Source organism: Podospora pseudopauciseta, chromosome 3 (genome assembly GCF_035222475.1).
Source record: "Podospora pseudopauciseta strain CBS 411.78 chromosome 3, whole genome shotgun sequence".
NCBI classification, from domain to species: Eukaryota; Fungi; Ascomycota; class Sordariomycetes; order Sordariales; family Podosporaceae; genus Podospora; species Podospora pseudopauciseta.
The window spans coordinates 2124415-2148525 of record NC_085893.1 but is presented as its reverse complement, the minus strand read 5'-3'; the positions used below and the strand labels follow the sequence as shown (position 1 = coordinate 2148525).

Genomic DNA, 24111 nt, shown 5'->3' with positions numbered 1-24111 from the left:
GAATTTGTCACTGACCCCTGCAATGACGCAGCCGAACCGGAGGAGCGGGGGCAGCCGAGTTGCAAAGAATTAGTATCCATGTATAATCGACAATTGCTTACCTGAGCGCCGTTTCTTTGCTTTCTTTGGACTTCTGCGTATCGGCATCTTGGATCTTACCGTTGCGCCGTTGTGAGAGTGGGAGTTCGGACGTTGGATTTGGAATTCCATCGTGCCATCAGTCAGCAACCCGCTGCTTGCGCCAGAACTCGCTTGTATAAGACCTCCCTCCTCCCTTTTACCCCGCGATACCTCTTCCTCCTAGAAGACGGTATCCCGAGTTTCCTTTCATTCTTATGCAAGCAATCTCTATCTTGGCCAGACGCCCGGTCTTATCATCCAGAACTGTTGCATCAGGCCGCATCGGCACCATCTCCAGACACTTTTCGTCCACAGTGATCAACATGGCGCCCATCTCCAAAGAAACCGACTTCCTCGTAATCGGAGGCGGCAGCGGCGGCCTCGGTGCCGCCAGAGCCGCCGCCTCGAGATACGGCGCAAAGGCCATGGTAATCGAGGGAAAGAGACTCGGAGGCACATGTGTCAACGTGGGGTACGTACCTTTCTCCTACCATGCCATGCAGCCGCACATACAAGGCTGACACTAGTCGTCGCATCTCAGTTGTGTGCCAAAAAAGGTGACTTTCAACGCCGCCTTTATCGCCGAGACCATCCACCAAGCCAAGGCCTACGGCTTCAGCGTTCAAGAAACAGCCCCTTTCGACTGGCCAACGTTCAAGACCAAGCGCGATGCCTACATCAAGCGCCTCAACGGTATCTACGAGCGCAACCTTGCCAATGACAAGGTGGAATACATTCACGGCTGGGCCAAGCTTCTGTCGAAGAACTCGGTCGAGGTGACCCTGGACGATGGCAGCAAGGAGGTTGTCAATGCGAAGAAGATTCTGATCGCCGTCGGCGGTAACCCACATGTGCCCCCAGAAATTCCTGGTTCCGAGCTCGGAATCAACAGCGACGGTTTCTTCGATATCGACAAGCTTCCCAAGAAGGTGGCGCTTGTTGGTGCTGGTTATATCGCTGTTGAGTTCGCCGGCATGTTCAACGCGCTCGGTGTCGAGACACATTTGTTTATTCGTTACGACACCTTCCTCCGCAGCTTTGACCCAATGATTCAGGAGAAGGTCACGGCCGAGTACGAGAGACTCGGAATCCATGTACACAAGAGAAGCTTGACCAACAAGGTTGAGAAGGATGAGAAGACCGGCAAGCTCAGGCTTCACTACAACTCCTCCAAGGGCGAGGGCTCCAATGGCGAGGGCGTTTTGGAGGATGTGGATCACTTGATTTGGGCCATTGGCCGCACACCAGCCATCGAGGGACTCGGTCTTGAGGCGGCGGGCGTCAAGACCACCGAGAAGGGCCATATTGTGGTTGATGAATATCAAAACACCAACGTCGAGAACGTCTACGCGCTTGGCGACGTCACCGGTCATGTCGAGCTCACCCCAGTAGCCATTGCTGCCGGTCGCAAGCTTGCCGCTCGTCTCTTCGGGCCAGAGCAGTTCAGAACTTCCAAGCTCGATTACGACAATATTCCTTCGGTCGTCTTTTCCCACCCCGAGGTTGGCTCGATCGGCTTGACTGAACCCCAGGCTGTGGAGAAGTATGGCGCTGAGAACCTCAAGATCTACAAGACCAACTTCACGGCCATGTACTATGCCATGATGGAGCCCGAGGAGAAGGCGCCTACCAGCTACAAGCTTATCTGCGCTGGGCCAGAGGAGAAGGTTGTTGGTCTGCACATCATGGGTCTGGGCAGCGGAGAGATGCTCCAGGGCTTTGGTGTTGCGGTGAAGATGGGGGCCACCAAGGCTGATTTTGATAGCTGTGTTGCTATCCATCCGACTAGCGCCGAGGAGCTTGTTACTTTGAGGTAGATGTGAAACCATGAATTAATAGCCAATTGGTGCAAGTAATTTGTTATCTTGAAGTTGATGTCCTTGATGGTGTTCGCTTACATAAGTTTCCTCTGGGTGAGAAATCCCCACATGTGAGCGTCAAAGTCACACCACTTTTCGTTCTTCCGCGGTTGGCCCGAGCTCCCGCAACTGCAATCCCGGAGAAAGTGTGGAACGTCACAGGCGAGCAACACAATCGAACCTCAATCTCTCTCCGACCCTCTGACGACGATAGTTCAGCAAACTCTCTCCACTCTGCCAAAGTGAGTCCCTCTCTCTTACATGCCCGACGACAGCCGCGACAGCGACACCCCAATTGAAACAAAGTTGATCAGAGAAGCTAACTGAGCTGTTTACTTGCCCGCCCCCCTCTTGAAGATGATCGCCGCCTCCCGCACTCTTGCTTCTCCTGTCCTCCGCCAGGCGGTCGCCCGCCGCGGCTTCTCGACCACCCGCGCCCAGCTGTCGTCGCCTTATCACTACCCTGAGGGTCCCCTTTCCAACATTCCCTTCAACCCCCGCAAGAAGGGATTCGCGATCAAGTACTGGACTTACTGCACTGTTGGGTTTACTTTGCCTTTTGGCATTGCCGGTGAGTTATTTTTGGGGGTGGTGATGATGAGGTTGAGGGAGTGGGGATGGACGCTGACAAAGGAGGACAGTCTGGCAAACTTACCACCCTGCGAAGTAAACGGTCTTTGTGCCACTAGGAAACAAGGACGATGGCAGGGAGATGATATCGGAGGGGAAGTAAGAGGAGAGAGAATTGTATATGATACGATACGTGCCTTGATGAGAAGGTGGATAGACCGAATAGAGTTACACGATGCTGCTGGTCTTTTATCAGGGCTTGAACTACGATCTGGTGATGTTTTATTTGGGCGATGGAAGGGTGGGTGAGATGGGATACCGGAGACGAACTGATAACGAACTACCTACTGATGTGCTTGGGACTTGGTCTGACACCAGAAGCTCGTGGCGAGAGTCGACTGACATCCTGTCTAACAAACAGCTCTTTCTTGTGACAAGCTTCGAGGATGACAGATGGGAGCTTGTTTGGGCCTCTTCGGCATAGCCGGATAGCGTGCCCTTGGAGACGGACCTATGACTGATATCTGTTGGGATCGAAGATGTAAGGCTGATGAGGGCACATTCTGGCTCGCCAGCTTGCTATGACGTTACTGTTGATGAAGGGATATCCAGATATAGCAGCCTTGCTTCACCAGTTCCTCCTCGACAGCCTGATTTGAAGCCCTTTTCAGTGTAGGGTAGCTAATTTCCAAACCCAATCTCACAGTTAGTCTCAATCTCTAATTAACATCACATTGCCAGTTTCTGGGAGCTTGAGAAGCTCGGCTTGTGCCTCTCCTCAACGAGATTCCGAGCTTGACGCACGGGCCACAGCCGCATTCCAGAAGCTCGTCCCCCGTCCCAGCTGCTGCAAGGCTACGAACCATCCCCAAACATCAACGATACCTTGTCCTCAAACTCAACACAACCCCGCAACACCAACGACATCTCTCGGCATATTTGAGAAGACGTTTACGACTGATGAAAGCCAGCCTCTGATACCACAAACAAAACGATATTCAATTATCCCGCGACGCCTCCGAACCACCCCTATTGATGCGCCGCCCCTCCAGGCCACCCCCGAACCACCACCACCACCACCACCGAACCCCTCTCATAACCTCCGACGAACAACCACGCCTCCCATCGACCCCCACATAACACCTCCAAAATGGACATCCCCCCCGTCCACCTCCCCACCCTCCTCCGCCACCCAGACGACCTCTTCGACAAGCTCTCGGCCCTCAAAACCGAATTCGCCCGCAAAAAATCCCTGATCGACTCCCAGCTCCGCGCCGGCCTGCGCGACCAGGTCGAAACAACCCAATCCGGCATGACGCACCTATCCGACTCGCAAAAAACACTACAGTCGATTAAGGAAGAAATGATCAAGATTGACAAGATCGCCTCGGAATCCCAAAACCAGATCACGGGCACAGACTTTGCGACGATCAACCTCGTCAGTCAAGCACATCGTAACTTCAACGCTGTCGAGACGATGAGGAGGAACCTGGAGGGGTTTGCTGAGAGGGTGGCGGAGGTGGAGGAGATGCTGAGGGAGGACGAGGCTGATTACGAGGCGATGCCGAATTTGTTGAGGGTGCATTATGAGCTGACGAGGTTGAGGAATATAAGGGATGATGCGATGGAGCAGATTAGTAGGGGGGATGATCCGGGGTTGAGGGTGACGTTGGAGGATTATTTTGAGAGGTTGGATGGGGTGGTGAGGGTGTTTGATGAGAGGATTGAGCTGATTGCTATGAGTTTGATCACGTTGGTGCAGGCGGAGAATGAGAGTTTGGTGGTGAGGTTTGCGTTGATTGTGGAGGCGGAGGAGAAGAGTGATCAGAGGGTTATGGCGCTGCAAGAAGCGCTGAAGGACCATAGGGAGATTGCGACGAGGTTTCAGAGCATTACTGACGGGGCCAAAACTGTGAGGGGGTACAAGGAAAGGTTTTTGGAGTGCATCAAGGATGCGGCGGCGCCGCAGTTTGAGAAGAGCAGGCAGGAGTTTATGGGGGATCCGGGGGGGTTGGAGAAGAGTTTGAGGTGGTATTTTAATGATTTGAACACGGTGAGGTTAGGGATGGAGCAGAAGCAGCTGATGCCGAGGAAGTGGAAGATTTTCAAGACGTGGGCGGTGATCTTTCACCAGATGATGCATGATTTCTTGATTGGGATCGTGGAGGACCCGGAGACGAGCAGTAGCCACACGTTGGAGATTGTGGGGTGGCCGGAGAAGTATTATAGGAAGATGCTGAAGTTGGGGTTCAAGCAGGAGGAGTTGGGGGTGCAGGTCATCGACAACAGGGAGACGGAGCTGGTGAGAGATTTCAGACAGCTCATCATCAAGTTTTTAGACGAGTGGATTGATCGGATTTGGGCGGCGGAGAGGAAGGATTTTGCTGAACGAGGTGTTGACGGCGGGAACCTGGAAACAGACGAGTACGGGTATTTTCGCAACAAGAACCTCATCGATCTCTGGCGCATGCTGAGGGAACAACTCGAAGCAGCAGCCAACTCCAAGCGAGCGGATGTGGTCGAGGGTGTAGTCGACGCCATGTTCCAACGCCTACGCCAACGCCAGCAGGCCTGGCAGAAGATGCTCGAGGACGAGTCTGCGCGGTACGAAAACTCCACCACGGGCGACCTGGAGGGGTTCCAACCGCTGCAGGACTGGCTTGTGGCCACGGCGAACGACCAGATAGCCTGCATAGACGACAACGAGGAAGAAGGCCGGCTGGCTTACCTCTCGGACTTTAGGAAAAAGTTCTCTCCCCTCGTCACGCCCCAGTACATGGACCGCGCCGAAGCAGAAGTCACCACCCTGCGGGATGGCTACGTTGACTTGTCCACGTGGTGCATGGCCAAGTTTGCCAGCCTGGTCTTTTCCGTTGACTTTAGGACTGTCATGCCCGACTTTTTCACGCCAAAGTGGTACACCACCACCCACATGGCGCGCATGATCGCCACGTTTGAGGAGTACGTCTCGGACTACAGGATGGTGCTGCACCACTCGCTCGTTGACATTTTTATCGAAATCTTTGCGGACGAGCTCCTCGTCCGGTACCTCGGCTCGGTCAGGAACAAGGGCGCCAAGTTTAGGAGGGTGGACAACTTTCAGGACAAGATCTTTGACGACTTGTCTACCGCGTTCGAGTTTTTTAATTCCCTTCCTAACCCGGAAGTGGGCAACGCCATCAAGGAGACGTGGAGGGTCACGGAGGCGTTTCTGGGCCTGCTGACTGCGGAAAAGGAACAGATCCCGGACACTTTTGCGGGCTTCAAGACGTCGTATTGGGACTTGCAAATCAGCTGGGTCGAGGCCGTGTTGAGGAGCAGGGATGACTTTGAAAGGAGTATGCTGAATGCCGTCAAGGCGAGGGCCGCGCAGATGGATGTGGTTAGGGGGCCGGAGACGATTATGAGTAAGGTCAAGTAGAGAGTGAGTGAGAGATAGTTTTGGTTGTAATAGTAATGAATCATGATGGGCTTCTTTCGGCTTACTTTTGTCTCCATAAATGTGTCTGATTGCATGTCCCAACTGAACGACACGCTCGCAAGACCCAGTCTCCAGCTTTAGATCATGCCTTGCCAACATTGATCGTGCCATATCGATCACCACCGAACAGTCACCCAGACAATAGAACCCATCGTCAACCAATATGTACTCTATTAACAACACTCCTCCACCCCTTGTCACAGCTACATAAACTATACCTACACTCCCGTCTTTTACAACTGCCCAATAAATAACCATAACCACCCCCCTTCATATCCCCTAATATACCACAACTCTAACCATACATGTCCGGCCTTCTTCCTCCCCCCCCCCCCCCCACCCCTCCCTTTTTGCTGCGTCCTTGAGGTCGGCGTCATAAGAGCTGAAATAGTATAGACATGCACCTACCAAAACAGCCCACCATGCGAAAAAAAAAAGAAAAAAAAAAGAAAAAAAAAAAGCTGTCCTTCGTAAAACCCCCATCATAAACAACCAAAAACAAAATCTGTCTTGTTGCTCACTCAAGCACCCGCTGACCATTCTTGACCACAAACTTTCACCCTTCACCAGTTCCCTCAACACACACATCACACAACTCTCACCACCGTATTCACCCTCCTCAACCGCATCTGCTCCATGCTCTGCACCGTAATCAGCGGCCTGCTCCTCTCCCTCCCACTCCAAGTCTGAAACTTGGCCGCTCCCGCCGGCAGCACACTCAAGTGAGGCGCCGAGGCAATATGCAGTCGATGAGCCAGTGTGCTATCGCTTTTGATGGAATTGATATCCGTAGTATCCCCTTTATCATGACAAGAGTGAAACGATGCCGTATCATTGTTGCTGTGATAAAATGAGCTGAATGGCGTAATAAACTTTTCGGCTGTCGTCGCCGAATCTTTGCTGTTGTCTGCGCTACTGCTGGCTTGTCGATCTCGAATAGGTGTGTTTATAGGCAGTGCACAAAGAGGTGCACGATGCCGGAGCTGGTGATGGCTAGGATGCTGTCGCTTCTCCTCTTCGGGATTCGAGTCAGAATGCAACAAGGTCGCCATCCGTGTGCTGAGAGAAATCGTGCGACCCCTTTTTGGCGTATTTGTCTGCCAATGCTTCGGGCCCCGGCATGACACTCCTACGTCTTGTGACTTTTGAAGTTTCACAACCTGTGCTCTGGCTCCGCTTCCTCGCCTTTTGAGGCTTTCCAGTGACTTCGAACTAGTGCTGTTGGAGGGCCCGCGGTGGGGGACGAGCTTTCCAAAACTTGACTTGATGGCTTTTCCAAACTTCCCAGAGAAGGACTGGGTGCTCGACTTAAGAGTAAGGCGGGAGTCGTTTTTGTGGGGTTGGCGTGCGGCTTCAATCACGATTTCCGGGTGGTCCGCAACGAGCTCAGGGGTGACGCAGGTAGATTGGTCGCCAGGAGTAGAAGAGTCACGAAGTCGGGAGCCTGTCTGTGCCAGTGGGGATCTGGGACAGTCTCGGGTGAAATCGCTGCTTCTTGCTGGGTAGTGTGTTCTGAATGCATCGTAAATTGGGCTTGGGAGGCCTGTGGACGAACTGCGCTTGGGGGTCTCGGTCGTCTCTGCGATGGACGACAAGCCGCAATCAGTTGTATGAGAGACCGGCGAGCCCGGTGCAGACGAGAAACGACAAGACGGGTCGGTACTCGGAACACCCATATACCCAGAGGAGCCGCCACTGTGCTCCGAATCAGCAACAGCTTGGAGCCTCTTGTTCAGACTTTCGGGGAAACTTGAACCACGGCGATGGGCTTTGATACCGCGAGACTCCGTCTGTTGTTTCGGAGACTCGTCGCGTATGCCTAACCTCCACAGATCATCTGCACTGCCTTCATATTCGGAAAGAATCGGGGTTAGAGGGTGGTACAGTGAGGTGATGGCTGTTCCCCAAGAGTCAGGACGCCCACGTTTGACGCCTGGACAATGTCTCAACGGTGGTGGTGACGGCTCTGGCTCCCAGTTCGGTCCCTGCCCCTGCTCCTGTTCTTGGTCTGTGACAGCACCGTCAAAGTTTCGTGGGCTTATTTTGGTTCTTCTAGGGATGGTCAAATGAAGGCGTGCCAGAAAAGAGTGTTTCACCGGCTCCGGGGGAGGTGTGTCTGCCTCCTTCCGGAACCTCTTGACGATAAGTGCAGGTGCACCGTGGCCAAGATGAAAATATCCGATACTCTTTTCAACCGTATCCAGTTGAGACTCCTTGCGGACCCTACTCGAGGCATCGGCTTTTGTAACTGTCGAAGACCTGTGGAGCTCTGAGCGTCCTTCCAGAAGTGGCAAACTGTTGTTGGCCGAGTTTTCTCCTGTTGTTCGGTGGGAACTTTCCACCGATTCTCCTACAAGGTGTGGATTATTCACAGCATCAAGCCCTGTCAGTCCATAGTTAGCAACTGCCAATCACAAGCATGGGGCTCACACACATTTGAAACCTGGCAAAGTAAAAGCTGGCGGTAACTCGTGGGGGGCAAGTATCGCCGGAAGATCAAGAGTAGACGCGCCTGCGCTCAACTGTACACTTTGTCCAGCTGATGGGTACACCGACGATGACTTTGTCCCCAGGTTATTCGGGTCGTGTGGAGCCAAGATAACTTCAGAGTGGTTGAAAGTCGACTTGTTGCTTGGAGGTTTGCTTGGAGGGTCGGAAGAGGGACGGATTGTACTTCCCGAAGTTTGAGCACCGCAGGAACCGCTTGCACCACTGTTTCTCATCGATCGGGATCGTGTTGGAGAATCCATTGGTGTGTTGAAAGTTTGAGTTCCCAACTGGCGATGAATATCCATGTCGTAGAGGTGGACTATTTCCGGCTTCTGACTCTCAGCCTCTGGGACGGCAGAATTTTGAACAGAGCTCCATCTCCTGAGATAAACCACCTCGGCTTGCTGAACACTTGCACCTTGCTCAAAGTCTTGTTCGGATGATCTTGCAGGCGAGGAAGAACGAGATCGAAGGCCCTGACTTCGCAGCCAGACGCTCAATGGAGACTGCTCTGCAACGGATGCAGTCTCAGTAACTTGCGTGCCGGGTCGGGCGGGTGACGAATGTGAGCGTGACAACGAATGGGCAGGGCGTGGTGGATGCAATCCCGAGGTTGGAAGACGAATGATGGATTCCGGGTGTGACGCAGAGGAGCTGTGCACAGCATCTACATGACTCGATGGCTCTCCTCGGTCAATGTAGCTGGCCAGTTCGTCGAGCTGGCCTGCACTGTAAGAAAGCCGCCAGGAAGCAATTGAGGAGGTCTCGCTAGTGCTTGGATACCGCTGAGGCACAAGATCTGGTGATGCTGGCATCTCTGGGAAGGAGCCTTGTTCTCGAACTGTTTTGGAGTTTGCGGCAACCGGTGCAAGAGCTTCGGGATCAGTCTGACCAGCATCCGGTGCTTCACTGTTCATTCCGGGTGAGTTGGGCCTGCTGTCATCGGCAACAACAAACTCGATATTGTCCCGCGGTCCGCCGCCAGGAAGAAGGTCAATCTTGGGACTGCCAGGGTGTCGATCAGAGGAGACTTCACTCCGTGTGGATTTTTGCCCTTCTTCACTCCGGAGCTCCTCCTGGATTCTTTTGTGCATAAGCCGTTTCAGCTCGGCTCGTCGCTGAATCTCCTCCTCGGTGAAGCCCACTGCAGACCGAGCCTTCTTCTTTGAGAGCGAATCCTGGGAGAGGTGACGGCGGATACGGGTGCGAACCAGGTGGAGGGTGCTGGTGCTCTTATTGTGGGGTGCTGGATGGTCAGGCTCATCTTCACTGTCCGAGTCTTCGACTACCAACTGGCCGAGCTCTATGGGTTCGATGGGGCTGATGGTGGCAGGTACCGAAGGCTGAAGTGATGAGAGCGATCTGGGAGATGTCTCAGTCGAGAGTGGGTTGACTGGATTCAGGGTAAGGGGTCCGGGGAGGCGAGCAGGGGGTGGTGGTGAAGGTAACACAGGCTCAGGACTTCTTGGTGCGATTGTCCGTGTTTTGGACGACCGTGCCGAAGTGCAACAGCAGAAGACGGCCATGATTGCGACGTGATTCGGACAGGCCAGCAGGCATCACCAACTCGGGGGGCAGCAAAGATGTAGGATCTACAAAGTATTCCAAGAAACGGTGGTGGTGGTGTGGGTTGGTCTCCCAGAGGTTGCCATGCATGAAATGGCAGGCCTGAAGATGTCAAGAGATACGAGAGGGCTGCTGAGAAACACAGGAAGGGATGTTCCCGCCGAGGCAGAAGCAAACAGAGTTCCTTGGGGCCATTGCCAGGGCCTCCCTCTTGCGGACGACTTGCAGCTTTCCTTCCGAAGTGTGTGCGAGATTGATGGAAGTTCAGGTCCGAAGATGAATGACATGGACGCACGGCAGGCCCTTCATTGGCACCCGCAGCTTCCCAAAATTGTAAGGGGCATGGATAGCAGTGCTGCCATAGGGAAGGAACGATGACAGCGATCGAGTGAAGAGCCGGAGAAACTGTAGAAATGGAAGGAGCCACGGAGCACACACGAGAAGCACAACCTGCAAGGGAGGACTTATGCTGGGTATCCAATTATCTAATCAATTGGCCTTGGGAGGGTTGTAGACTGGCGGGTTGTCGCCATCGTGCACATTCCCGCTGCCGTCGTACGGCGTCTTCCCCACCTTCTTGATGTCACCGGCCCATTTCTGCTTGATCTTGTCAAGGATCGGAAGCCCACCGGCGCCAATCAATTTGTCGTTTGGTATTGGGATGTCCAGTCTGTTTGTGGGCTCGGTGTGCAGAAACCCCGGGTATGATATTGAATTGTTGACTGACGCTGCATTGGCAGGCTCCTTGTTCTTGGTGTAACCAGACGCATCTGCAACAAACTGAAACACATTTGCTCCAACGTCATACCTGCCGAGATTGGGCAGCATCCAGTTGTTTTGGATGGTCGAGAGCAAGCTGAAGTGGGTGTAGAAGGTGCTGTCTTCTGTTCCCTTGAGCGCTGGAGGAATTGCGCTTCCCAGAAGCAAAGTGACGATGTGGTTAGGCTGGCTGTAATCTTCCGATTCGTCATACGTAAGCATTATCAACGTCTTTTCGTCGAAAGCTTCAGGATCCAGAAAAGGTTGAAGGAACTTGTGGGCCCAGTCAGCAGCAAACTTATTGCTCGTGTTGTGGCCATCGTTCACTGCGCCATGTCAGTCTTTGGTCTGTACCGCGGGGGGTGATGAAGAGATGGAAGAATACGTACTCATGTTAGGGGTCATGAACACAAACTGGGGAACCTCCTTTGCCTTGAAGGCCCTTTGGAAGGCACGGAAGGAGTCTAGGGCCAGCAGCCGCTCTCCCTCCATAATGACGCTTTCATACGACACAAATGGACTGGTACGAGGTTAGTATTCTCCATCAAGAAACCCGATTCCACGTGTTCGTACTTGTGTTTCCTCACATAGTCCCATGTGCCGTTTCCAGTCTGTCCATCGCTATAGTTCCCCATGTACCCCGGGCCGGGCATGTCCTCAAAGTAACCTGCCCAGCTTATGTTCCTGTAATCCAGCAGGTCCACTACTGTCGAGACGTTCTCAGGGATATGAACCATGTCATCGTGATCGAGGCCCCAATAATCCCCACCGATGGCGGCCAGGTAGTTTGGCTGGGATGGATGGGTGTGCGCATAGAATCTCGTGAGCAAGATGCCCTTCCTCTTCAGGTCGGCGATGCTAGGCTCCAAGACAACCTTGGCATAGTCCTACACGTACCATTATACTGGTCAGTAAACATGTTATGGAGCACATGTGGAATGGTTGTGTGTGGACTGTTGGGCCAACCTGATTCTCCAGCCATATCGTGATCAAACGATCAAAGGCCTTCCCTGGCACTAAGCTGGCAGCGCGTGCAGCCTCCCAGCAGGCGCATCCAAGCAAAAATATCCAAAATAATGCGCGCATGTTATCATACCGCCATCGCGTCTCTCGAAGGTGCCCAAATCCGACTGGAATTTGCGATCCCAAAAACCCGAATGTCGATGTTGCACCGTGTCTAGTGCGCCGAGCCAGGCCAGACCGTTTGGTGGCGTCGGTGGCCTTTCAGACCAAGCTCTGTCTTTGTCCCACCACACCATTGCCAAGCCTCTTCTAAGCTGCGAATAAGTCGCTGGTCGGTCAGCCCCGTCCCGTGGTTCTGGGACAATGGGGACGGATTGTTCGGGGGTCTGATTCAAAGTCTGGTTCTCCAATAGAACGAATGTTCCTTGTGTGCGGCTTGCTCACAATAAATAGTTCCGTCTTCATCGTCGTCGTGGTTGCTTTGTTGAGTGTCCATATCCACCCCTAACCCTCAGAGTTTCGGAACAATGTCTTGTTCCGTTGTCACATGAAGGTTCGTTAGGCAATTGGAAAAGTCTGGTTTAAATCCATAGACTTCGACCTTTCCACATGGTCAGAGAAACTCACTGCAAAGCTGCAATGTTTCCTCCGAGGTCATCATCCCATCTTTCTTCATACCCAAGGTCCAGGAGGATGACTTCCCTACTCATTGACAGAATATCCTGACCTTATGTAAGCACAGTCCTCTCTGCTTCAGTCGGCCAATCATCGGATGAACAGGTGAAGCTGGCAGAAAGAGGGGCAGCCTCGGCGAAAAGTGTCGGATCTCCGAGAATCTTATTCCTCAACACGCATCACCAACGACCACGACCACATCACATCAACTCTACAGTCAGAAGAGGAAGGAGCTGACGAGTCCCCCGTTCAATGGCTGTGGACGTCGAGATCTTTAACTCGATATTTGTTTTGCTTGTTCTCTGAGCATCGCCTGTCGTTTCGACTGAACCAGCAAAGCCCTCGTTATTAGTCATTGGTTTTGCGAGAGAGAGGGAAAATTTATACTGCTGCAGGTTTCGTTTTGGCAGTCGTGTTCGCTTGCTGCTTTTCTCACCTTACATACAGTACAGGTTTCTCTTATCAGATTTGATTGATAAAGCGTTTATCGCCGACTGGCCCGTTTTGTTGCTGTCTCTGTTTCGCATGCTCGAGCCCACTTCCTTGTTTATCGCCTGCAACTTAGATAGGGAAAACGGCGCCGAGCGTCAGTGGCGGCTGGGTCTGTTTTGTTTGTTTGTTTGGAACCTTCCCTTCGGCCGATAGCCCCCTCCGTCTCCGGGAGAAACACCATGCCCCGGTCGGATCCGAGTGAACAAAGCGTTAGCCCCGGCGGAACCGAGGCCCACGAGGATGGTGATGATCGCGCTCCGCCCCGTAAACGCCAGAGAGTCCGGCTCTCCTGCCTCGAGTGCCGTCGAAGAAAGTTGTCCTGTGACCGGGAGTTTCCATGCTCCCGCTGTCTTCAGTCCGGTACATCAGACAAGTGCGAGTATGAGACCCGGCCCGGCCTGGCACCTCCGAACAAGCTCGGCCTCTCCCAGGGTGCCTTGACGGGTCTGGACTCTCGACTGTCGTTGCCAAGTACCGGAGGAGAGTCGCCCTACTTTCGCAAGGATGGCCGAGATCTTGACAGGATCCGGAGGTTGGAGATGGAGGTTGCCCAGCTGAGGAACCTCCTCACCAATAAACAGGGCGGCGCTTCTGTCGACGGCAGTACGCTTCAGGACCACTCACCCCCTGAGCCGAAGCATCACGAAGATGACGAAAGAGACAAGGAAGAACCTGAGCTGCCACAGTTCCTGCGGGTCCAGACAACAACGGCCGACAAAGAAGAGCTACGCTTCTTCAGGGGCAAGGAGTTCAAAACGCGATACTTTGGCCCCCACAGCGCGTTCCTGGCCTTCCAAGAAGTATGTGACGGTCTTTTACTTTCTTCCTCTCCATTGGCTCGGAATGCGTTGGCTAATGACGAGAAGTTGACTGGACTGTGTCCTTTCATGAAAGAAACCTCTGAGGAGTGGCTTCGACCACACCGGATCAGCCGGAACAAGGACCGCCACAAGAGAGCCGAGGACAGAGACAGGAAGTTCCGTGAACCAGATCTTGCGCTGGAAGCTCTCCTTCCCTCCAATGAGGAAGCTGATCAAATGGTATCTATTTACTTGGACCAGTTCGAGCAGATTCACCGAATCCTCCACATCCCCAGCTTCCGCAGGGACTATGCCAAGTTCTGGGACCCTAACGAGACTCGTAATGCAGCCTTCACGGCTTTGATCTTATCCATCATGGGTATTGCCAGCTGTTTGGCTGCTAAGCTACCGCACAAGTTTGAAAAGATGGTGTCGATCTCTTACGCCAATGCCATCAAATGGATCGAAGCTGTTGAACGTTGGCAGGAAGTTCAGAGCCAAAAGCATCGCCGCCTGATTCACTACCAGATCGCCTGCCTCATCTACCTTGCCAAGAGAGTCAACACAATGAAGAAGAAGAGATATTGGAAAAATGCGGGCGCAATGACACAGGACGCCATCTCTGTCGGCTTGCACCGGGAACCCAGCCACATGAGGAGTGACAAGATCACCCCTTTCCAGCAGGAGATGCGGAGGAGAATCTGGGCGACTATTCAGAGCTACGATCTTCAAGCATCCTTTGACCACGGTCTGCCGTCAATCTTGAGCACTCTACACTACGATGTCAATCCGCCGCATAACATCGACGACGACGAGTTTGACGAGGACACGAAAGAGCTCCCTCCCTCAAAGCCTCCAACTACATACACTTACTCTTCCTATCAGCATCTCAGTCGCCAGAGCTTGCCGCTTCGCCTAGAGCTGAGCCGGGTGCTCACCGGCCCTCCGGAAGATCTCGACTATGCGCGTGTCGTTCGCTACACCGATGAGATCAACCGCGAGATTGATGCCCTCCCGTCATGGGATGTAAGCGATGCAGACAATGAGGATACCGACGAACAGCAAACTCAGAAGAAGCCTTTGCTTGCCTATACACTTTTGCACATCCAGCTTCGCCAATACATCATACCTCTGCACCAGCCCTTCCTTCGTCTTCGCAAACAAAACTCCAAGTACCAATACTCGGAGATTATCTACTACAATGCCGCCAGGGATATGGTTCTCCTCAACGACCAACTTTTCCAGCAGGGCATTCGCACACTCAACTTTCTCCGTGAGGACAGTCTAACACTGGCGATCAATCTCTGTAGTGTCACCATGCTTCAACCACGCGGGTCAACTAATATGATCATGATCAACAGCAAGCACACGGTGGAGGCCCTGGAGAAGTGCCTGGCCATGAAGGAGGACCGGATCTTGAGGTGCGGGAACAATGAGCCCTGGGGATACAGCATTATGTGTGCTGCCTTTGGGCTTTTGGAGGCTCACCTAGGGATCAAAACTTCACAGGAAGCAAAGGCAGCCAGTGCGGACAGGTTCGTGACGTTACACTACAAAGTGATGGCCGGACAGGATCCGCCTGTTTCGAGCCAGCCGACGGGCTCTCAACCTGGTCCGTCGTTAGTAGGGGCAACGCCAGGGCGTGGCGGGCCGGTTACACACGGGCCATCGCAAGGCCACAGAAGGGTCAATAACGGACCGTTCTCTGCACCTCCCGGAGGCGGCCCATCAGCACCATTTGACCCTTTTTCCAGAGACAAGGTCTGTGCCTCATTTTCATCACCGTCGGATACCACTTCTCATATTCAGGGATTCGGTCGGGATGTCCGGAACGTGCGAGATCGGGGGCTGACGAATGGCTCGTTTCCGCAGGGGATGACTCCTTTTCAACAACAACCACAGCCGCAACCGAACCCGCATGGAATTGCGACAGGAAGCAACAACAACGGTATGGAGATGCCAGTAAATCCTTGGTGGGTCCCCAACACGGACACGCTGGGGGAGATCCCGGTCAACTTCGAACAGCTGGGGTATAGTGTCAATGAACTTTGGGGCGGTGGGACGGTGACCTGGGATTGGGATGCGATGATGGGGTCGTAATGTCTAATGTGGGATGAAGACTGGGGAGACTGGGGAGACTGGGGAGACTGGGAAGGGTATACCACAAAAAAATGGATTGGGAATGTCTTGTCTTTTGTATTGTGGGATCTTTTGGCGGCATATGCGTGCGAGTTGATGGACTAAAAGCGTTGTTTTGTTTCATTCGAAAAGTAGCATGCAGGTGAGGGTTTTATATGCATGGTGTTTGTTGTACATTGACGGAGATATAGTATGAAAACAAAGTTGTTATGGAGTGGTAATCTACAGAAGATGCTAACATGACACCATCACCATGCTTTTGGCTGCAATCTAAGTCGCTGACGGTTTCTTGCGGTTGCATTGAGGTGATTTCTTGGCGTGGAGAGGGCGTCTGTCCATTCAGAGGGCTTGGTGAAGGGACCGTCTTGCCGAAAAGGGAAGGAAGGGGCTGTGTGGACGGGATGCATGACTCGCTGAGGAACGTCGTTTTTGAGCGGTGATGTTTGGGGGACTCCACTGACAACGGGGGAGGTTGACTTAGACTTACACACTGACCTCGTGTCTTCATCCCCCAAATTCTTCTTGTGGATGCTTTGCATCGTCGGACGGCAAAGATGATGATGACCTCTCTCACCCATCATCTTATCATGGATTAAGCTTGCACCAGTGTGTTGATATCAGCTCACCCTCCGCGGAAGAGCCCAACGTCAACAAAACCACCAATGTGCTCAACTAGCACTTGTCAGACTGCATTTTGGCCTTGAAAACGACCGGACAGGCCACACTAAGGGGTAACTCGACCGCCCCTGAAGTCATCGATAGATGTGTCTTAGTAATGGGGAATGACTTTGGAGGTATGTGTGCCCAGCTAGGCAAATCTAGCTCTCTCTCTCTCTCTCTCTGTGTCATGTCTTTTTTTCGCCGTCGTGCTGGTCTGTCTTTTTCTCTTGGCCAAGTTCTTCAACCTTTTCATGTAAAGGCTAACGACTGGACATACCTACCTAGATATCCAAGATGAAACCACTACCAACCTCTCCCTTGCTTTCAATACCCTCCTCTTTTCTATTACTAACGTTTCTTATCCTCCCGGCCCCCAGTGAAGCAACCCCCCAGTTTCTCCCACATTCTTTTTTCCCTCAACACCAACCCCGGCCGCAGTCCCTACCACGAGCATTACTCCATCAACTCCTCCCAATATCAGCACCACCCCGGCCCCTTCCACCATCGAGCTTCCTCTCACAGACAGATATTGTTGTCTCTGGACAACAACCCCAAGACTTATCACCACCCAACACAACAACAACAACAACAACAACAGACCTGATCGCTCAGCTGAGCGAGAACATACCCTTGTGCGCGCTGGGTTGTGTGGTGGAGCTTACCAATGTGACGAAAGAGTGTCTGGATGGGAAGAGAGGGATGGGGGAGGAGGATCAGGTGTGCTTGTGCTCGGATGATGAGGGTCATTATACGAGGGTGTTGGGGTGTGTAAGGAGGCGGTGTACGATGGAGGAGGGTATTGGTTAGTTTTCTTCCCCTTTCTAGTATTTTGTTCACTTCGGCTTCTTTTGTTTGGCTCGGCTGATGGTCTACTTGGCTCGGCTGATACCTCGCTGTTCGCTCGTGCTCGCACTGACAACGACAACAACAACAAGAGACTGCCCGCGGCGCCTGGGAAGCCTGCGGGAAACCTCAACGATCCCGAAAGATACACCTGATGGTGCCGCTGTCGGTTGAGATACTGGCTTTGGTGTGTGTTTTGCTCCGGTTGTACTCACGGTGGTGGATGGGCGGGAAATTCGAGGTGGACGATTGGGTTATGATGATTGTTGTGGTAAACATCCCCCCCTCCGTTTCGTTGTCCATTCCCTCATGACTGACAAAACAAAAAAGGGACTCTACATCGGCTTCGAAGCCGTAGGCTGCACCGCCGCCGGCGCCGCCTTCGGAGTGGACATCTGGACCGTCGACGCCAACGCCCTCGGCACCGCCCTCAAGGTATGCTACCTCCTTTCAATCCCACGACCCCACATCAAGCTGACACCGTGAGGGAAAATAGCTCTTCTACATGGCCGAAACTTTCTACCTCGTCATCCTAGCCCTCACCAAAATCTCCATCCTCTGCTTCTACCTCCGCATCTTCACCCAACCCCACTTCCGCACCATCACCCTCGTCGTCATGGCCTGGGTCGGCCTCTCGGGCCTGATCTTTGTTTTCTGTCAAATCTTCCAGTGCGCCCCCATCTCCTTCATCTGGGAAGGCTGGCGAAAAGGTGAATTCGGCCCCTTTTCCTGCCTCGACATCAACGCGCTGGGGTACACCACCGCCGCGTTCAGCATCGCGCAGGACATTGTCATCCTTGTCATGCCGCTTCCGCTATTGATCAAATTAAATGTGAATGTCCGGTCCAAAATCTGCATCATCGTCATGTTCTCGCTTGGGATTTTTGCGCTTATTACGAGCTGTGTGAGGTTGTGGGCTTTGTATGATTTTGGGGATAGTGTTAATCCGACGTGGGATTATACGAATGCGTTGATCTGGACTGGGTTGGAGGTGGGGGTTAGCATTATTGTTACTTCTCTTCCTGCGATTAGGGTGCTGCTGGGTAGGAGGGGCAGGGGGGACGGCGGCGGGTTGTTGGGTGGTGGTGGTGGTGGTGGTGGTTGGTCGAGGGACATGGCGTCGAGAGGGACCTCGTCAAGTTTTGGCAACACGACTACTGTTGTGGCGAGCCGGCATACTATGCCGCCTCATCTGAAGAGGATTAGTAGCGTGAGTAGGATTAGTTCTATTAGGGTTGGGGTGGAGGATACTGAGAAAGGGAGAGGGGATGATGTGGAAAGGGGCAGGGGATTGGAGGTTTTGGATGGAGGTAAAGCTGAACTGGAGGATGTGATGGCGGGGGGCAACGGGGGGTTGCAAGAGGAGGGGTTGAGGAGGCCGTGGAGTGATGTTAGTGTTGGGAATAGTACTGTTGTTGGAAGCGAAAGTGACTTTGAGCAGGGGGTGGATATTAGTGACCTAGGGTGGCCGTTGATGAATAAGGCTGTTTTGGCGGGGACTGGGGGAGTAGGGGGGCAGAGATTGAGTCATATGCCAAGTATTGATGAGGTTTTGACGTATAGTGGTAGTAATTGGCAGGGGATTGGACCGAGGTCGCAGGGGAGTCAGGGGAGTAGGTTGTCGAATAACTGGAGTTATGATTCAGAGGGGTCGGGGAATAGTATGTTGACCTTTGGTTGGGAGGAGAGTACAAGTGGAGGATGGGAGAGTTGGGATTGGCAAGGGAGTGGGAGTGGGAGTGTTGCTGGCGTTTTGTGGAGGGGGAGTATGAATGAAAATGGGAATGGTAGTAGGAGTGGGAGTGGGAGTGGGGGCTATGAGGAGGAGGAGGATAGTATGTTGGGTGGGCAGAGCAAGAAACGGTCAGGGTCGGAGAGGGGCTAGGATTGAGTGGTATGTATAATATGAGGTTTTAAGATGGTTTTCGAGTTGAGTCGCGATGTATAAAGATTCGTTTTGGTTGGGAATATATGGCTTGTCTGGCTTGGTTTGAATAGAATGAGGAAGATACCACGCTGCGTTGAACACGTACGATTTCGTTTGTATGTGCTAATTGCCGGGTGTGTATTTTGGGAAAGGCGATCTAATTGTAATAATAACAAATTATGAAGAGCATCCCACTACTTCAAAAGTCAAAGACAACATCAAAATAACTGAGCTGGTCGAGTAGTCCAAGATTACATAGAGGATGTCGAATGGCGGGAGAGAGAAAAAGGACAAAAAGCTCACCGGCCAACCCCTCAGTTGTCTGAGGGAGGTGGCCGGCTGTGAAAACCGGGTGGTCTTGCTTCGGATCGAACTCGGGGGCTATCGGTTGCAAGCCCCCGGCGAGGGGGGCCAACAGCAGCTCCTCCACCTTGACCATTTGTCCTGACCAACAAGTGGCGCCCTGATCAAGATTTCAGAGCTGCTGTCGGAAGGTACATGGTCGACCTAATATATATACCATGGTTCTGTTTGTTGGGAAGGAGCGAGGATTGAGTGTGGGAAGGTGCACATATCAACTGGGGGAAGGAACGACGATGGGGTGGTGATGGCGGGGTTATCTTATCAGACGAACTCCTCTGCGTCTCCAATGCCCCACCACTCGGCTCAGCCCGCCTTGGCAGCCCATCTCAAACTCAACGTCGGTCTGTCATTTCCGCCCTCTGTCTCCTTGAGATTCACACCCACCTCTACCAATTTTAGATTCGAGTTGGGCAAGAAGCAAAACGCCAAAATGGCCGACGAAGAGCTCATTCCCGTCTCCCAAAAAGTCCGCACCATCTCCCACATGAACAACGACCACCGCCTCGACCTCCAGCACATCCTCCAGCACTTCAACAATCTCAACGACTATGAGGCCCGCGACCCGGAAATGGTGGACATCAACCTCCAGTTCATGACTGTGAAGACACCTCACACTGGAAGGACGCACTACATCAAGTTCGAGCCTGAACTCGCCAACTGGGCTGAACGCCGCGTCAAGCTTGTCGACATGACCCACCAAGCCAGGGTCGGTCTTGGTCTCGAGGCCCCCGCGGAAGAGGACGGCAAGGAGGAGAAGGGGGTTGTGGTGAGGGAGTATATGCCTCCCCGACCATTCGACTGGGTCATCTTCCTGGCGGTGCTGTTTTATTATTTTAACTTTGTGGCAACTGTGAAGTTGGGGGTGCTGGACGGGCGGGAGTGGATTCTGGATGCGTTTTGGCCGTTTGGGGGCCATCAAGGATGGATGTGGTTGACAAAGACGATTTTTTGGCCGGTGATTGCGATTCATATCTCCGAGGCGGCTTGGTTGGAGAGGAGTAGACTGAGCAAATTTGGTGTGGAAAGGGGGAGTGGGGTTTGGTGGTTGTGGATGGGGAGTTGCTTCATTGAGGGTGGGATGGCATTTAAGAGATTTGATATCTTGGTGAGGAGGGCGGAGGAGAAGGAGGACAAGAAGCATTAAGGAGGGGTATGGAGATACACGGTGTGAAGGTGAGAGGACTGGATTTTAATGGGGTGGTGATGGTGTGAGATAGGCGCGGGAACTGGCACGCTATGTAGAGACTGAGACCCAACCCTTAGGCTTTAAAGGATATTTAATACGCCTCTCAACTATCTTTTAAGGTCTGGAATTTGACGTTGCAGTCTTCATTGATTTGTTCACAACGTGGCTGGGTTTACAGGTGTGGACTTGGCGGCATAATTGATGCCGGTAATTGGTGATTCTTCTGTTTTGTACTCTTCTTCACAGAGAGATAAAAAGAGAGGATTATCCAGTCCGATTGACTAAAAAGCTCACTAGCCAGCCTTATACTCTGAGAAGAAGGGGAGTGACCAGCTACAGAAATCCGGGGTGCAAAGGGGTTTACTTCGGGCAGGTTTCGAATCTGTGATGTCCAGAACCCCGATGATCATTCCACAACCACTTGACCACTGTGCAATGGTAAGCGTACTCCCAGAAGTTCGACGGCCAGTCATCGAAGAAACCGGGGCTGATTACCCGGGAGATACGTAATGATGACGGGGTGACAGTTAAGGATTGGCATCCGGCACATATCAGGTGTCTGACACTGAGAGATAAATGGACAAGACGCGGAACTCTCCAGGTCATTAACACATTTTCCTCTGCCCTCAGCCTCGGAGTCAAATCCGAACCATCCCGCGTTAAGACATCGTGCCTTGACTTCCTACATTCCATAGGGCTGCATTATACCCCGGCCTGCCCCCATCAACGCTATTCGACACGAGGTGCGGGTTGATCCTTACCTCTATTGACGTTCGTCCCCTCATCCAACAACCTGTCAGTCAGGACATACTTTATAATGCTCACAACAAAGCTTAGAACTTGGGCCAACTACCGAGTAACTGTTCCCTACACCAGTCTCATACCCAGTACGGTCCTTTATCGTTCTAGGAAACCACTAGAATGGCCATGCAAAGTCTCGGGGTAGCCGACAACTACTGCGTTGGCCTAGGATCTTGGATTAATTAGTCTCATGGCCCGGTATCGGGAGAAACACTCACGCTGACCAGAGAGCACGGCAATCTCGTGATAGCATTCACAGCCTTTTTTGTCACCATTATATCTTCTCGCTTCTGGCGCATCTTGTTCCATCGATACTACTCTGATGCTTCACCTCACGATGCTCTTCACCACCAATGCCAAGTCACCTTACGAAACTCGGCCTCCCCAGCGAGTGGTCTTTGGACACTCAGTCAGCTGGCTTTCGTCCGGCGCGACAGAGCAAAACATTCCATCATAAGGGTGCTTCCGGCTTTCTTCTCTGCTTTCCTCTGTGCTTTCGGACTCGCCCTCGCAAGTGGCTTCTCTTATAACCTTGCAACATCGAGCAGCCACGAGGTTTTACTTGATGGTTCAAATTGTTCCCTTGTCTGGTTGAGAGAATCCACTCCCGGCAGTTTCAGTGCAGCAGTGGATGCGAGTGTAAGAAAAGCCAACACCGCCACGAATTATGCTCAACGGTGCTATAATTTCAGTAACTATGGAGGATGCAGTGCTGGCACACCCTGCAACTCGTTTGTTGTTTCACGGCGAGCCCTATCGCAAGACACCAATGCGCCGTGTTCTTTCAGTGATGGGATAGGTCGAAATGAGTCATCAAACATAATTCTCGATACCGGTTATATCGACAGTCACGATCATCTCAGCATTAACTCGCCAGAAAAGAACCCATTTCTGTCCCGGAATGTTGCCCATTGTGCGCCACTTCGGATCGAAGGATACAAAGCCAATATTCAAGAGAACTTCCCAGCGTATTACTACGGTTTGACATATCTTCCACGCGATTCGCCCGTAGATCCAAACAGCGAGATGAATTATACTTTGAAGGTTCTGAGCGTGACATCCTAGAATCTTCAGCTAGGCGACTGGGAGCACGGGATTGGGTCTCCTCCAAGTCTTATGTGAGCTGCAACCTCTGTGGAAACCATGGACATAACTGATACATGTTAAACACAGTGTGATGGGCGCTATCAATAGGAACGGAATCAACTATGCCAAAGATCTCCGACTTTTATCCCATCCCAGCTTTACAACGCGCTGATGCCGATGTTTCCATCATTTTGCTTGTCGGTAACGGCGCCGACAGTCTCGGGCTTTATCAAGATAAATGGTACCAGGCGGATCTCCCTGCGTCGGTCGTACGTGGCACTGACCACAGGGGCACCAATACCACAATACAGCTCTACAAACTCTGGGAAGCCGCGTCGCCCTTGGGTTGTGCCCAGCAGCATCAGATTTGCTGAGGCTCCCCTCCTCCAAACGGCCGTTGTGGGCAGCTTGGTAGCTGGCTCTCACATCGAGCCGGCGCGTTTCAACTCGAAGATGAGGTTGGTTCTTCTGCCGATATAATGAGCCTTTTCGAGTGGCGTCTTGATATCATCGAGAGCACTTTGATTGTCTACCCCCGGATGAAACGGCCGTTTTTCCAGGCGTGGATCGTCTGCTCTCTTACCGGACTCTGCGTTCCGGATTGATACCATTGATACACGACCATCAATGGAAAACAGACGTCGCAAATATATGGTCATTGTGAGCTGCAGCTTGCGGTGGTGGAAGCAGTCACTGGGCCGAAAGACCCTGTTCTTCATTCGTGTCGTGTCTTGCCGAACAGTCCTTATCAGCGCGACATGTGCTACAACCAGGCAAGGTTCACCATTCTCTCTTGCTGGTGGCATTTGATGCGCTGACTAGTCGACTGGAAAAGATACAAAGCCGGCAACATACCTCTTTTAGTACATTCGGACTATCCCTCGCATTGGCTCTAGGCGCTATCATCATTAGTCTGTCATTAATTCTCGAACCCCTGCAGAGCTGCTTCGACCAGAGAGTCAAGAAGAATGCATCACACCGCAAAGATCTGGACTGGATAACCAATGAGACACTGCACCTCTCAGTGCCTCGCCTCCAAGAACTCCGGCAATGGATCATGGTCCGATTCCCACAAGCGTATTTCCTTGATGAAGCCCGATGAACTCCTCAAATCACTCACATTTGCACCTCCAAAGAATGAGGCTGCAAATGAGACCTCGACACAAACCCCGATGTCAAAAGACGAAAGCACAGATACTAAGCCACCTCTGACAACAACAACAACAACAACAACAGTAGAAGTGGTCGAGCTCAGCAGGAACACCACTGTCAAATCAAAAGAAATTGATTTTTCCATTCAACCAACTCGAAACATCGTCAAGGACACCACA

General features: G+C 52.5%; 8 protein-coding genes across 8 annotated transcripts; 6 read left to right on the top strand and 2 right to left on the bottom strand.

Annotated features, from left to right (window-relative positions):
* Nucleotides 1-46: 46 nt before the first annotated feature.
* Nucleotides 47-1937, top strand: GLR1 (Glutathione reductase; the record flags this gene model as incomplete). The annotated part of the gene is made up of 2 exons (XM_062911057.1): nt 47-592; nt 662-1937. The coding sequence occupies exons 1-2, from the start codon at nt 336-338 to the stop codon at nt 1935-1937; spliced, it is 1533 nt and encodes a 510-aa protein (XP_062767060.1). The 5' UTR covers nt 47-335.
* Nucleotides 1938-2336: 399 nt separating this feature from the next.
* Nucleotides 2337-2707, top strand: COX15_1 (Cytochrome c oxidase assembly protein cox15; the record flags this gene model as incomplete). The annotated part of the gene is made up of 2 exons (XM_062911056.1): nt 2337-2550; nt 2621-2707. 2 exons carry the CDS (start codon nt 2337-2339, stop codon nt 2647-2649), a joined length of 243 nt encoding a protein of 80 aa, XP_062767059.1. The 3' UTR covers nt 2650-2707.
* A 992-nt stretch (nt 2708-3699) lies between these two features.
* On the top strand, nt 3700-5970 carry SEC6 (SNARE-binding exocyst subunit S6; the record flags this gene model as incomplete). Its single annotated transcript, XM_062911055.1, has 1 exon — nt 3700-5970. The coding sequence occupies one exon, from the start codon at nt 3700-3702 to the stop codon at nt 5968-5970; it is 2271 nt and encodes a 756-aa protein (XP_062767058.1).
* A 397-nt stretch (nt 5971-6367) lies between these two features.
* QC763_306110 (uncharacterized protein) lies at nt 6368-10046 on the bottom strand (the record flags this gene model as incomplete). Its single annotated transcript, XM_062911054.1, has 3 exons — nt 6368-6465; nt 6487-8413; nt 8465-10046. 2 exons carry the CDS (start codon nt 10044-10046, stop codon nt 6618-6620), a joined length of 3378 nt encoding a protein of 1125 aa, XP_062767057.1. The 3' UTR covers nt 6368-6465; nt 6487-6617.
* A 529-nt stretch (nt 10047-10575) lies between these two features.
* On the bottom strand, nt 10576-12645 carry QC763_306100 (uncharacterized protein; the record flags this gene model as incomplete). The annotated part of the gene is made up of 4 exons (XM_062911053.1): nt 11812-12645; nt 11419-11732; nt 11235-11365; nt 10576-11171 (listed from the first exon to the last, which is right to left on the bottom strand). Exons 1-4 carry the CDS (start codon nt 11929-11931, stop codon nt 10576-10578), a joined length of 1161 nt encoding a protein of 386 aa, XP_062767056.1. The 5' UTR covers nt 11932-12645.
* On the top strand, nt 12336-16164 carry QC763_306090 (uncharacterized protein). The gene is made up of 2 exons (XM_062911052.1): nt 12336-13775; nt 13842-16164. The coding sequence occupies exons 1-2, from the start codon at nt 13155-13157 to the stop codon at nt 15873-15875; spliced, it is 2655 nt and encodes an 884-aa protein (XP_062767055.1). The 5' UTR covers nt 12336-13154; the 3' UTR covers nt 15876-16164.
* Nucleotides 16165-16737: 573 nt separating this feature from the next.
* Nucleotides 16738-19302, top strand: QC763_306080 (uncharacterized protein; the record flags this gene model as incomplete). Its single annotated transcript, XM_062911051.1, has 3 exons — nt 16738-17688; nt 17748-17852; nt 17914-19302. The coding sequence occupies exons 1-3, from the start codon at nt 17572-17574 to the stop codon at nt 19300-19302; spliced, it is 1611 nt and encodes a 536-aa protein (XP_062767054.1). The 5' UTR covers nt 16738-17571.
* A 649-nt stretch (nt 19303-19951) lies between these two features.
* Nucleotides 19952-20851, top strand: QC763_306070 (uncharacterized protein; the record flags this gene model as incomplete). Its single annotated transcript, XM_062911050.1, has 1 exon — nt 19952-20851. The coding sequence occupies one exon, from the start codon at nt 19952-19954 to the stop codon at nt 20849-20851; it is 900 nt and encodes a 299-aa protein (XP_062767053.1).
* Between the last annotated feature and the right edge of the window lie 3260 nt (nt 20852-24111).

Bases quoted from the DNA above. Each gene is read 5' to 3' on its own strand.
- QC763_306090 (XM_062911052.1), top strand. From the start codon at position 13,155: ATGCCCCGGTCGGATCCGAGTGAACAAAGCGTTAGCCCCGGCGGAACC. The intron at 13,776-13,841 runs GTATGTGACGGT...AATGACGAGAAG, and splicing joins CGTTCCTGGCCTTCCAAGAA to TTGACTGGACTGTGTCCTTT.